At 40.5% G+C, this 15072-nt stretch overlaps 1 protein-coding gene across 1 annotated transcript in view; it reads left to right on the top strand.

Annotated features, from left to right (window-relative positions):
- Positions 1-5228: 5228 nt before the first annotated feature.
- Positions 5229-15072, top strand: part of KITLG (KIT ligand) — an 80865-nt gene continuing 71021 nt past the window's right edge. The window contains exon 1 of the mRNA XM_040408669.1: positions 5229-5601. Within this exon, the coding sequence (XP_040264603.1) occupies positions 5587-5601 (15 nt within the window). The 5' untranslated portion in view covers positions 5229-5586. The remainder of the gene's footprint in view (positions 5602-15072) is intronic.

Below are 15072 nucleotides of genomic sequence, written 5' to 3'. Positions count from 1 at the left end.
AGGTCAAACAAGGACAATAGCGACACTATCATAGAGTGGGGAGGGTGGTAACAGCATGAGAAGTCCACAGAGTGGACCTATGACATAGTGGTGAGGTGGAAGCAGCATGAGGAGACCACCAAGTGGCACAATGACAGAGTGTGGAGGTGGCGGCAGCAACAGGAGGCCACAGAGTGGCTCAATGACAAAGTGTGGAGGTGACAGCAGCAGTACGATTAGGCCACAGAGTGGCACGGTGACATAGTGTGGAGATGGCAGCATCAGGAGGCCACAGAGTGGCAAGGTGACATAGTGTGGAGATGGCAGCAACAGCAGCAGCATGACACTACAGAGGGGCATGGTGACATGGCTGCATCAGGAGGCCACAGAGTGGCAAGGTGACATAGTGTGGAGATGGCATAGTGTGGAGATTTTGGGTGGACAGGCGAGTTCTTCTTGGGGTAACTATGGCCCCCGCCGCACTAAACACCTACTCTGATGCCACACTACTGACTGGGCAGGACAGCTTTTCCAGGGCAAACTCAGACAGTTGCAGCCACAAATCCAGTTTGGCTGCCCAGTAGTCCAGCGGATCTTCTATGATGGCTGGCAGGGTGCTGTCAAAGTATGCCACCACCTGCTGGTTCAGGTCCTGCTCCAGGTCTACCTGCTGCTGCTGGTGAGTAGTTTTTTCACTATGTGGGTGAAGAAAGCTGCTCATCAGCGACTCTAGACTCAGGCTGCTGGTGCTGCTGTCAATTGCGACAAAGTCAAAGATCCAGTCAACCAATCAAAAACCGCTGGGTTGCTGGTCAAGACACGAACGCTAGCTGACATGTGGACCTGAAGCCTCGGGAAGAAACCCCTGCTGCCACGCCCCCTTACTCTGCTGCGACCTGTGCCCGCGCCAGAATCATTTACGCCTCTAACACTCCCCTGTGCAGGGAACAAAACATACAATGCAACAGCTCTCTACAAACCAAATAAAGTACAAAAATGCATTATAATTGCTAATGCTATGCTTATAAATTAGAGATGCTTGGCAAATACAATTTGTACAAATTTATTTGAGCCCGTCTGCCACACGTCAAGGCGATCTCTGTAAGACGGGAACCTAACACTAAATTCTACCTGTTATGTGCCATGATGGCTACCATACAATTCCGGGAGTGTAGGTTCCACATGCATGCTGGGCCCAATTAAATTTTTATCATCTTTGGTGCCAAAATGGGAATGCAGGTACCAACATGCATGCCGAGCCCACGCCACACCTCTCCTGGTGCCAAATGGCCACCAATGAATGCAATGAAAGTCCACTCTATACCTCTCCTGGTGCCAAATGGCTTCCAGTGATCAGGCTAAGCTTTATACTCACACACATACTTTCAGCCTAACTAAATAAATTAAAAGCAAATTAAAACACCCCTAAAAACGCAAAATATATTTTTCTTTTTTTACTGAGATAGGCAACTAAAGAATATGAAATTGGCAACAATACTATTTCAGCGTAAATAACAGCAAAAGTGAACTGCGTATATATTTCTCATATTGAACTAAAATAGGCCACTAAACGATTTCTAAGTAAATAACAGAAAAAGGGAATGCGAATATTTTTCTCTTTTTTTTCTAGAAATATGACAAACTCTTTTAGCGCAAATAACACCAGATGTGAACTATGTCTATTTTTCTCGTATTGTAGTGAAATATGACAAGAAGCGCTTTCAGCGCAAATAACACTAGATGTGAACTGCGTCTATTTTTCTCGTATTATAGTGAAATATGACAATAAACACTTTTAGGGCAAATAACAGCAAATATGAACGTAGTCTATTTTTCTCTAGAAATATGGCAATAAACGCTTTTAACGCAAATAACACCAAATGTGAACTGCGTCTATTTTTCTCGTATTGTAGTGAACTATGACAATAAACGCTTTTAGTGGAAATAACACCAAATATGAACTAAGTCTATTTTTCTCTTTTTTTCTAGAAATATGGCAATTAATGCTTTTAGCGCAAATAACACCAAATGTGAGCTGCGTCTATTTTTCTCGTAGTAAAATATGACAAACGCTTTTAGCGCAAATAACACCAAATATGAACTGTCTATTTTTCTCTTTTTCTCTAGAAATATGGCAATAAACGCTTTTAGCGCAAATAACACCAAATGTGAACTGCGTTTATTTTTCTCGTATTGTAGTGAAATACGACAAGAAATGCTTGCAGCGCAAACAACACCAAATATGAACTAAGTCTATTTTTCTCTTTTTCTCTAGAAATATGGCAATAAATGCTTTTAGCGCAAATAACACCAAATGTGAGCTGCGTTTATTTTTCTCGTAGTGAAATATGACAAACGCTTTTAGTGCAAATAACACTAAATATGAACTGTCTATTTTTCTCTTTTTCTCTAGAAATATGGCAATAAACGCTTTTAGCGCAAATAACACCAAATGTGAACTGTCTATTTTTCTCGTATTGTAGTGAAATACAACAAGAAATGCTTTTAGCGCAAATAACACCAAATATGAACTTGATCTATTTTTCTCTATAAATATGGCAATAAACGCTTTTAGCGCAAATAACAACAAAAGTGACCTGCGTAAATATTTCTCGTATTGCATTGAAATAGGCCACTAAATGATATCAACGCAGTTAGCAAAAGTGACCTGCGTATATATTTATCTTTTTCCACATATAAAAGCCACTAAAGGCTTTTCAACATAGCACTTGCATCCCAATAACTAATTGCTGGAATGACAGAGCTGTATTATGAGACTATCTGGATCCCCAAGTAATGTTTCCCTGCACTTTTAAATTGATTGTTTTCACAATGAGGATTTTCCTATAACTCTCCCTAGCATCTGCACACGTCTCTCCCTGCCTGTGAAATGATTCCTCTCACTATCCTTTCCCTGCACTAATAAACCGCTTCTTTGTTTTTTGTTTTTTTAACAATTAGTTTTTCTTTCACTCTCCCTAGCGCCTGCATGCACATCTGTCCCTGAACAAAGTATGATGGCAGACTCTAAGATGGCTGCCGTATTTATAGGGCTGTGACATCACCGGGCTGGCTGGCTGCTGATTGGCTGCATGCATGGCATTATGGGTCATCCCGCCTTCCCAGAGTTCCTTGCCCCATGTCCTCTCATGTGTAGCCACCATGTTAGGAAAAATTGTGATTGGTTACCATGAAGCACGAGGAAATTCGCATTTGTTCAGAATCAAATTTTTCCTGAAATTCAGAACGAATTCGACTTCATCAGCTTCGATTCGCTCATCTCTAATGATTGTCTTTAAAATTATGGTAATCTCACATTCGAATATGCAGTGGATGGTGAGATATGGAGCCTGAAAGTCAAAAGTTCAAAACATTGTTGCCCTTTTGCTCATCAGTGTATATCTATCCCTTTTAGAACTGGATGTTGCTACATGGCTGCCACCATGACAAGACTCCTTGTTATGCACTGATAAAGTCATGAATCACTGCACAACTAGGAAGATTTATCATTCAGGAGTCTGAAAATCCCCACCTCCTCCCTACTTCATTAGTAATAAATTCATAAATGAATAACTTTATCACCATGCGTGAAATCCTAGGCAGAAATCCAAGCCTGACCCTTGGATATCTACCATAGATTTACAGCTGTACGTGGTGTGAAGCTGCATGCAGATTTAGCCACATTCAATAGGGCTAATCCACGTGTGGCCTCCTACTATGTGGCAGACTACAAATTCATGAGAATCAGATTACAAATCCATGCTTGGAAAAATCATGCCATATCAGAGTAAACAGAGTAGATAGAAGAGGGTCCCTGTGAAGGAAATGTATACGGGCCCCTTGTTACACTGTATCACATCATATAGTCTCCTTTATGTTTCTGTAACAATCCATCAGTAGTTGTTAGCCATGCAGTTCTTTAGCACAGGCATTTGCATGCAGTCTAATAGACAAAAGAAGTTACTTTAGGGTAGTTTTACGTCTAAGTTTTTAGTGCTGTTTTTTGCGCCAGCATTTTTTCCAGCTTTTTTGCAGTAAAAACACAAGTTCCAAATTTTATGTGAAGGTCCATGGGAAATCTAAAAGACAGGATGCACAAAAGTATTTTTTATATTTTTTTGCCTTTTTTGTTAATTAGGTGTTTTTCTGGTTTACACAATTTTTTTTATAAAAACTGCATGGAAAGAAATGTGAGCAGTTAGTAAACAAAAAACTCCAGTGAAAATTTTGGGTGTGTAAGGGTCATAAGGATCATACGCAATCTTGATGTGGTTAGGAAATGCAGCCCCTCATTTCCCAATAGAAATCAATGGGAAAACAGGTTTCTGAGACTGATCTGGCACTTTTAAAGTTGTGATGTCTGCACCTGATTTACATGTGGTTGACCACACGTAAAACACGTCCTGCTGCTTGTGGCTGATGAATGCATTGGATATATGTTTAACATAATTTACCACATCTGTCGCTATTTATTCATAATGCTAAATAACCATGAAAATTCACAACAATCCAAACAGTCCATAAACGATCGAAAAAACACACCCTAAAAAAAAAACATTATGCATCTGGTAACCACATGGGGTTGGCCACATGTGTTCCCTAATCACATTATGACGTGAACAGAGCTTAGCCCCGCTCAGGCCATTAGTACTAGTCGTGACGTCACTGTGCCTGCGGTGAACAGCGAGAAGGCTGCGGCGCTACTGCCAGCGCCGCTGCCTTCTCAAACCGCTGATCGGCAGGGGTCCCGGGTGTCGGACCCCCGCCGATCAGATGCTGATCTATCCAGAGGATAGATCATCAGTTTAAAAAAACTGCAGAACCCCTTTAAAGATAATACAACCGGATCCGTTCATAACGGATGCAGACGGTTGTATTACCAGAACGGAAGCGTTTTTGCTGATCAATGACGGATCCAGCAAAAACGCTGGTGTGAAAGTAGCCTGAAGTGTACATTTATATGGCACCAACGTATGCAACAGCACTGTACACAGACTCAATTTGGTTGATCTGTCTATTTTTGCACTTAGTTTTATAAGTCAGTGCATAAAAGTGAGTCATGAGAAATGAAACGTGCTATTGTGCAATAAAGCGAATGGCTAAAGGTGCCTTCAGACGAGGCAGATTTCGTTGCATAAACTTTCCACGTGTGAAAATCAGTTCCATGGGGCTAGCAGAAATCTGCATGCTTGCCGCCAAAACGACTCCACTCAGATTTTCTGCAAGTGAATCTTCCTGGCGGCCAATGATCTCCATGCAGGTCCCAGGCTGCACTTGTCCTACATGTGGAGCACACGCTGGTTATCTGTAAGCCTGGGATTGCAATGTGTTAACAAGTCCCAGCAGCAGCAGCAGCAGCAGCAGGCGTGGCCAGCAGGCTGGAGAGCAGGAGGGGGGGAGGCTGCTATATAACTAGTGATTGGGATCAGAGTGCACAATCCCACAAAGTGACTATGAGAGAGGATTACTGCAAAGTGATTCAGGGTTTATCATCACCACTGGACAGGGAAAGCCAATGCACGGATTAGCACAAATATGCTGGGGCTCCACAACAGCTGAACGGATTTTCTACCAGCTACCTGAACTGGAGAGCCTCATCCTTTCCTTATGAAGAAGACAAAAGTAAGTAGCTGCCAGCTGACATATAGCAGAGGGGCAGAAGGAGACATCCCTCACTGGGGAGCTTATGCTGCTGCCATATTCAGGACACATACAGCTTGCATTCACTAGTGTGAATATAGTCCTTAATAGGAGAAAACTTAGTGCACAATGTGCTGCTATAACCTCGAGGTCCAGGGTGAAAGGCTTTTAGTGCCTGTATGTCAGGACAGCAGTGCCTCTGTGCACCTGGAGTTAGGTGTCCAGCCATAGTGTACCGCTAGCTCTCTACTATTGGCGCAGGGCACTGCCTGGTTGGATATCTCCACAGGGATTTGTACCTTTTTGGACTGTCTTTTAGCTGTTACTGAAATATATATTTATATATTCTATAAAAAAAGAAATTTTGATATATTATTATATAATTTTTTTTTCTTACACTTTAGAGTTGCTTTTGAATATCCTTCATTGTGGCAAATTCAACTGTAATATATGGCGTGCAAATATTTTGTGCCTCGACCAACTGGACATGTACAGGGTACTCTGCAGCCACCAATTGGTGGTGCGTTTGTATTACCCCTAAATTAAACTGTCACTCTCTGAAAAACGCAGCTCCCGACAGATTTATCACTGCCACACCTGGATGCTTTGATTTTTATGAAGTACAGGCTGGAGGTGTCAGCCATTAAAATTTGCCCCGTGGCTCTGTGTAAATTTTTATTAATTATTATGTGAGACGTTTTCAGGAATGTTAAGATTATAGATATTTTACTAGGATACATAGTCCTTGCTGAGTGGGCGTTCGTAAGCAGCAGAATAGTATATGTGGAACTGTATTGTAGTTGTTAATATTGACTTTTAAAGCTAGTAACATTGCGTTTTATACTGTGCTGTGATGCACTTTTGGTGTAAAGTGGCCATAAACTGAGTGCAGCATTAATTGCCTAGAATTTCCTTACTGCAAGTTACTATTAGATTACTGTAATGAAGCATTTAAGCAAGCATTGTGCATGAAACTTCAGCAGTACAAAATGTCAAGTAGGCTAGAATTGTATCTGACAGTTACTTTGCAGGCAGGGGTCTGCTTGCACTTGCATGGTGCTGGGGCGGTGGCATTGATTTCGTGTAGTGGCTGATGCTTACTGTAATATCTGTCAATAAGCTGACAGCCCTATCTGATGTCTCTGCGCATAAAACTATCGGCAAGGCCATCCCAGTAAAAAAGTCTAGGGTGCAGGTTATTCTATCAATGAAATACCAGTTCTTCACTGGTTTTAAAGTGTGTTTGAACTTGATTTACATTTCAGAGCTGATAAGATTTCATGTTCAGCAATCATATCTGAATTCTGTGGGTTGCAAATTCTTGACTGAATTGCCTACACCCTGGATTTATAGACCTTGTCTAGTAGTAAGTTATATGATTTTATAATACTTGAACAAGCATTAACACAGAATGACTTTGAAGTAGGGTAGGATTAACGGTTGCATCTACATATGAAACTTTGCTACTTTGCCAGGGCTACCATCAAAGCAGGAATGTGTAGAGGTGAGAAGGACAATTCACCTCCGGTCTATAATGACCAAAAAAATATCTTTAGTCCAACATCTGGTGAGTGACCTTGTGTGCACAATGAGTTAACTTCTTTTGGCTCAACAAAATGAGTTTATCAGTTATCATATAGTCACTGGTTCATATAATGTCCTTGTGAAAGACGAATGCAAGGCACAGGGAAGCTGTCCTTGAGAAAGCTTCCTAGTAGAATAGAGATGGGCACTAATGAGCCCATGCTGTATGTGTCCACGTAAGGAACTATTAGTCCCTGAAAGGTGTATCAGATCAGGAACTAATAGGCCTCTGTCACAAGAGTGTATTGAAATCTCCAGCTCTGGAATACACACTGATTGTGGATGATAAATCATCCAGATTGTCATCAGTATTGCTTCAGTAATTCATCCAGATTTGCATGTATATTCCTTCCTTCCTGCATTTTTGATGCACTCCATAGACTATAATGGGCACGTTTGGCAGGAAATACGCACAAAACTAGGACATGCTGCGGATTTCAAATACTGACTGAAATGAAATGCTCATATGACTAGCCCTATTCATTAACATTAGCAGCAGATTCTGGTACACAAAATACACATCAGATATGGATTGCAAATATGCTTGTGTGAAAGAAGACATAGCCCTGGCATATCAGTATGGGAGGAACTATTGACTGGTCTGGCATATCTACTAAGCATATGTAAGTAGCTACTAGCGTGTCAGCCAACCTTATGTAATGAGCTACTAGTCCTAGAATTTTGTAACAACTAAGCTTATGCAAGTAGAAGTAGGTTGATGGCTGACTAAACATCTGGTTAATGACGGTTTTGCAGACACTTTTTCTCATTTTAGTCCATGTTGACCATTAGAGTTGTTCAAACTGGTTATACATGTTCAACGAAACCGGGCGATGGATGAAAGCTCTTTCTCAGAATGTTCTTTCAAAGAAGGATCTTCGTTCCCGGGTTTTTTTTTTTTTTTTTTTTTTTAACAAAATATTTTTTTGTCCAACTATCGGATGAAGCTTTCAAACATGGCTAACTTCTTTTCATATGATGAAGGTCTGTCTTTGTTCAGCCAAAATCATTGTCTGTTAAATTTTACCCAATTGTTTTGGTTGAAATCAACTTTAGACAAATGTGTATGGCCATGGTCATCTTATTTAAAGGGGTTTGTCCACTTTTTTTTTTTTGGGCTGGGGGTTCTCTGGCAAACCCTCTTCCTGGTCAGACCTGAAAAAGGGAAGCATACTTACCTGCTCCCCAGTCTCCGCTGCCTCACTCGGGTCCCCCACCGTTAACATTCTCTTTGACTCCGTTAGCTGAAGCGGCATCAAAGCGGATGTTGACAGTGGGGTACTGGAGACAGTAAGCAAAGGAGCAGTGGGGAGCAGGTAAGTATGCTTCCAGGTCTGCCCAAGAGGAGAGGATTTGGCAAAAAACCCTCAAAAGGTGGTCAACCCCTTTTGAGGAACTTGTCTTCCTAGAATGCTGTATTACTAGTTATGGAATGGTGTATTAATTAGTCTTCCCACTATTCCTAAAATAGTGCAACAGCTATGGCTGTTTGTGAGATCCGTTCAGGGCTCCCAAAAAAACGGTCCAAAACGGATCAGTTTTGCCCTAATGCATTCTGAATGGAAAAGGATCCGCTCAGAATGCATCAGTTTGCTCCGTTCAGTCTCCATTCCGCTCTGGAGGAGGACACCAAAACGCTGCCTTCAGCGTTTTGCTGTCCGCCAGATGAAGCGGAACCAAACGTCCTGGCACACAATGTAAGTCAATGGGGACGGATCCGTTTTCTCTGACACACTCTGGCACAATAGAAAACGGATCTGTCCCTCATTAACTTTCAGTGACGTTCAAGATTGATCCGTTAGTAGAAGACCTAATATACAACCAGATCCGTTCGTGACTGATGCATACGGTTGAATTATTGTAACGGAAGAGTTTTTGTGAAAAATGCTAGTGTGAAAGTAGCCTAAACCTATTAGTCCTAGATTTGTGTGTCAGCTAAGCCTATGTACGGAGCTACTCATCCTAGAATGGTACAACAGCTAAGATGTGTGATTCTCTCTTTTGAATTCAGTACCATTGATGGTACTTTGTCAGTTTTGGATTTGTACCGTGAATGAGAAGTAGCTTGCATAACATTTCCTGATAACTCCTTTTTGCATTGGAGATGGTCAGGCTCTCGTCACTCTGAAGAAGATATGTAATACAAAGCACTTGGGTGTGGTGTTAAGCAGGGAAATGCATCTAAATAGCACTTTACCTAATTAACCCCTTAGTGACCACACACTTTTTTTTATTTATTTTTTTTATCGCATTCCAAGAGCTATAACTTTTTTTTTTTTTTTTTTTTCCTCAACGTACTTGTATGAGGTCTTAGTTTTTGCAGGACAAGTTCTAGTTTTTAATGCACCATTTTGGGTACATGTAATGATTGATTAAAGCCAGCTGTTTAACGTCAGTTAAAAGTCAAATTAGTGTTCATTAAGGAGTTAATAATTTAAAAACTGTTTCTGTTCTTACCTGAACTAACTATCTTCTCGGATGTGTTCATTAAACAGGCCCATCCCATGGTTACTCCACTTTTATGCTGTTGGCATGGATTATACAACAGCACTGGCAAAATACACGTCAGCTCATGGCACAGTAAACCTGTTTTTACTAGCTAAAGAACTTGTAAATCAGCTCCGTTCAATAATTGTGTAATAAGCACACGTTGTGTCGCACATAGTCAACTTGACATCGCTCAGGTTGTCACCAGTTGTCAGATTTAGTCACTAATAGAGATCATTTATACACATTGAGGCCTCATGCACACGACGGTTGTTGTGGTCCGCATCCAAGCCGCATTTTTTGCAGCTCGGGTGCGGACCCATTCACTTCAATGGGGGTGCAAAAGATGCGGACAGCACTCCGTGTGCTGTACGCATCCGTTGCTCCGTTCTGTGGCCCCGCAAAAAAAAAATATAGCATGTCCTATTCTTGTCCGTTTTGCGGACAAGAATAGGCATTTCTACAATGGGCCGCCCGTTACGTTCCGCAAATTGCGGAAGACACACGAGCGTCTTCCGTTTTTTTGCAGACCTCAAAAAATGGAACGGTCGTGTGCATGAGGCCTAAACCATGAAAATGTCATCTTCACGAAAATCAAGGACTTTTTCCATCAGCATGGTTTTGGCTTTCTTCTAACTATCCAGCTTAGACTCACACGTAACCTTTGCTATGCATAGATCCTTGCTGAGCAAACATTTGGTATGTAAAATGCTTAGTCTCGCTGTCATCCTTTAACACCGGTATCTACTATACTATGTCCAAGTGATGTATATACCCTGCAATATCCTTACGTCTGTAAGACAAACCAGAGACATAAGTCTTTCTTACAGTTATGGCCTGCAGGCTTTAAAGCACTTATCCAGGATTTTTTTAAACTAACCACAGGGAATGCTTAAAAATATAAACATGAAAAAAGAAATGCTGGTACTCACCCATTTAATCCCCTGCTGCTCTGCTTATCTCGCTTTGGTTGACTTGTACTGCATTGATGATATGGCATATACTGTATTCACATAATCACTGGATTAAATCGCTAGCCTTCATGTGTGGCACAAGACCACTGAGGCCAGTGATAGGCTGCAGTGGTCATATTAATGTATCGCACATGAGCTGATGTAGCAGAGTAAACAAAATATGGCAGGGACCACCAGAACGATGGAGGGTAAACTGATATTTTTTATTTTAAGACATTCTCTACTGGTATACAGAATTCACTAATATGAAGCGTCATCTGGGACATGTATGTACTATTGAACATTGGAATTGATTGTATCTACCAAATACCTCCCATTATAAAAAGGTCAGTGACTGGTGGACACAAATCCAGAAGAACTGCATTTTTAGTGGCTATTGCTTGACAGTTATCGTTTCTCTCTTCCACTGAGATTCTATTCCCAGTAGATTTACTGTGACTGAAGTCATCTATTAAAAAGCATAGCCCTCTGCTGTCTTGTCAGACAACAGAGGGGACCATATCTATAAGAAATATCTTAGGCAGGACCAAGTATTCCTGGGGTCATGCTGGTCTTATAAAACTGAAGTGAGAACAACTCAGTGAAATACCTCCTGTTGAGATGGAATGTGATAATCTGACAGACACTACTCCAAATGTGCAGGCAGTACATGGCAGACGAGCCTGTTTACTGCCCTAGTGTAATCTCATAATGAGTATTACTCAAATGATAAGATCTAAGTAGACTATGTCTACTTAATGTTCACCCTGTCTCCATCCTTGCTTCTTGTGCATTTGCTAATTTATTTATTGCAGTGTTGCCATCAACACAATACTACGGTTCTAGCTAAACTACTTTGTTTCAAGACTGAGGTAGGCAGAAACGGTTGTCATTTGTACTGAGAAACTTCTACAATTTACAATGGATTTTGTGAAGGAAGCATTGGCAAGCTTAAGGTTTTACATTGCTTGCAACTAGGACAAAAGATGTCCTAACCTTGGCCTAATGTCATTTACAAATCACTTTCACTATATGCCCAAAAGTATTGGATACCTACAGGAGCTTTTATGATATCCCATGCTAACTCAATAAGCATTAATATACAGTTGCTCCCCTTTTTACAGCTAAAACAGCTTCCACTCTTCTGGGAAGGCTTTCTACAAGGTTTTGTAGTGTCTGTGGGAATTTTCCCCTCCATTCATTCATTCATTCATTCATTCATTCATTCACATTCAGAAGAGCATTTGTGTGGTTAGGCACTGATGTTGGATGAGATGGCCTGGCTCAGTCTCTATTCGAGTTCATCCCAGAGTTTTTTGATGGGTTGAGTTAAGGGCTGTGTGCAGTCCAGCGAGGTTCATCCTCACTAAACTCACCCAATCATTCCTTTAAGAGCCATGCTTTTTGCACTAAGGACAGTTATGCTGGAACAGAAAAGGGCCTTCTCAAAACTGTTCTCAAGTTGGAAGCATACAATTGTCCAAAATCCCTTTGGTATGCTGAAGCATTAAACATTTCCCTTTACTGGAACTATGGGGCCTAGTCCAGCCCTTAAAAGACAACCTCGTAGTATTATCCTTCCTCCATCAAACTCTATATTTAGCACAATGCAGTCAGGTAGGTAACATTCTCCTGACAGTCAAGAAACCTAGACTCATCCATCAGATTGCCTTTCTCCCGAGATACCACTGGTAGTATGCTTTACACCACTTCTCCAACAGTTAATGATGGAAAGTTTGCATACAGCTGCTCAGCTATGGAATCCTATGCTATGAAGCTTCCAATGCATTTTTTGTGCTGTTTGGAATTTGGCAGTTATGAAGTCAATAGTGAGCTGGCAACTTTTTTTTCACTATTTACATGGTCTGCCACTTTATAGTTGAGTTGTTGTTGTAACTAAACTCTTCCACTTTGCAACAATACACAGTTGTTCATGAAATATCTAGGAGAGGAGAAATTTCATCAAGGGCTCATGCACACGAACGTATTTTCATTCCGTGTTTTTTTTTTTTTTTTTTTTTTTTTGGACCGTATACGGAACCATTCATTTCAATGGGTCCGCAAAAAAAAACGGAAGGTACTACGTGTGCTTTCAGTGTCCGTATTTCCACATTACGGACAAGGATAGGACTGTTCTATTAGGGGCCAGTTGTTTTGTTCCGCAAAATACGGAATGCACACGGATGTCATCCGTATGGTTTGCGGATGCGTTTTTTGCGGCCCACAAAATACATACTTTCATGTGCATGAGGCCTTAACTTGTTTCAATGGTGACATCCTATTACAGTACCAAACTCACTCACTTTCAGTGAGCTCTTTAGAATGAACAGTTATTTCACGTATGTTTGTATAGCCAGTCTGCTGCTGGTAAACAATTATTTTTGTGTGTGCACAAATGATCTATTACCAGATGAACAAGTCATGTAAAGTGCCCTTTTAGTTTGCAGTGGTTTTGCAAACAAGAAACATCTTCATATAAAGTTTCATTCCAACAACTTCTTGGTGCATTACTTTTTTTATATCAATGAGTGTATGTAGAATCCATTTTTTTTTTTTTTATATGTAGGCTTCATTATATCAGAATATTTTTGGTGTACTGTAAACATTATGTAAAACTCGTCTCTTATTTACTGGCCCATTAATAGTGTCCCCAGGGGTTAGTTATTAAAGGCTTTCATTGTGTAGATACACCCATGATTGCCTGGAATCAAGACTTTTCAGCTCTTAGCTCATCTGCATACGATTCTTATCACACGTACTAAGTACATGATATTTAAGTGAAAATGCTTACAGATAAAGACTAATCTTTATACTCCATAGCAGATTCTTTATACTCCATAGCAGATACTTCAAGGAAGGTTGGATTTTTATTTTTTTTCTGAGAGTGGTTCTAGCTCCCCATATAAAGAAATGACTAAAACCAGTTTTTCAAGGCTCAGTTGACCTGTATTGCAAACGATAGGGTTGTAAGACCTTGCAGACTCCCACCCTAGATTTTTCCTCTGCTGATGTTATCCAAATCTATTACTTTCTCATAAGTGAGTTTATGATCCCTGAGGGCATATACACTTTTATCTGTATATTTTTTTTTTCTAATGATATTGTATACAAGGAAAGAATGTAGATCATTAATGTGAAATATAAAACTCACTCGTGAATATAAATCCTTTAAACCACATTTATTGTTCAGGCGGCCTTGTTCAAGGAACCTGATGAGAGGAGGTTTTAATGCTGCTTAACTCAACTAACAGGTATCAAATATCCTCACCTGACGCTTTCTATGCTAGCAAAAATACAATGGACGACACACATGAATTCAATGGAAAAATGTTTTTTCATATACTATTTATGGGACACCGGGAGAAATATCCAGAGCTGTGTTGGAGAAGATTATGGTAAATGGCATCTTTATGAGGCATCCATTAATGTATACTATTTTTGTGTATATTAAACGTATGATAAAAAATGTGATGTGAACCCAGCCTTACTTGCTCGATTCAGCACTTTTAATTATTTTCGTTGTACTGCTCATCTAACAGAGCAGAATCACAGAAATAAATAGCGGTGGTGTGAACGTTGCTTAAGAGGTGGGTATGCAGGGGAATCATTATTAGTCTAAATAACAGCAGGAAATTATAGCTAAGTGATAGTCCAGTCCAATATAGTGGATCTTCCTTGTACTTTACCACTTGGATATAATATTCTTCTGTAAATCCATCACACACTGCGCTGCATGCATCACGCACTGCACTGCATACACTGCTCTACATGCATCACACAGTATACAGGTATAAGTTGTGAGATTTCTTTACATAGTCATATTATTGATAATATCAACCCTTAAGATATTTAATAGTTCCTTCACTAACTTCTTTATCATGCTCTGAATGGGAAATCATCTGTTATGATATACGTAGTTACAGTCGAGGTGTAACACCCAGACAGACATGTCGGATCTCTGCCAAACTCTGCATACAGTATGTCTCGGCAGATATGTAAACGATTACAGGAGTGGTCTGGTTAGACACTGGGTCCCGCCACAAAAGGGCGTAAAAGTGCTCTCCCTCTTCCCTACAAAAAAGCCTCTCAGATGATATTTTTAGGTAGTGTACCTCTTGGTGTGAGATTGTTGACAGCTAAACATACCTCTGAGACACTCAGACATTTTGCCTAGTTGACAAACGCTGAGAGAAGCAGGATGGTAGTTTTGATGAACTGCCCGCCATCTAGGCCATTCTCACTTAGTTGTTAGAAGATGTTGGGAACAGTTGTTTATGTGAGGGCATGCACACGCAACAAATTGTAACGTAATTCTCAATTTGGAGAATCTATTAAGCTTTGAAAGATCGTCCAACACTTATTATCGTCCAACACATATTTGGTTCTATTATGTATGATGTCCATTATACAGTACTTCAGGACTAGTGCA

Source organism: Bufo bufo, chromosome 1, assembly GCF_905171765.1.
Source record: "Bufo bufo chromosome 1, aBufBuf1.1, whole genome shotgun sequence".
In the NCBI taxonomy this organism is placed as follows: Eukaryota; Metazoa; Chordata; class Amphibia; order Anura; family Bufonidae; genus Bufo; species Bufo bufo.
Note: the sequence above shows the minus strand (reverse complement) of the source record. Positions and strands in the feature narration are given on the sequence as shown.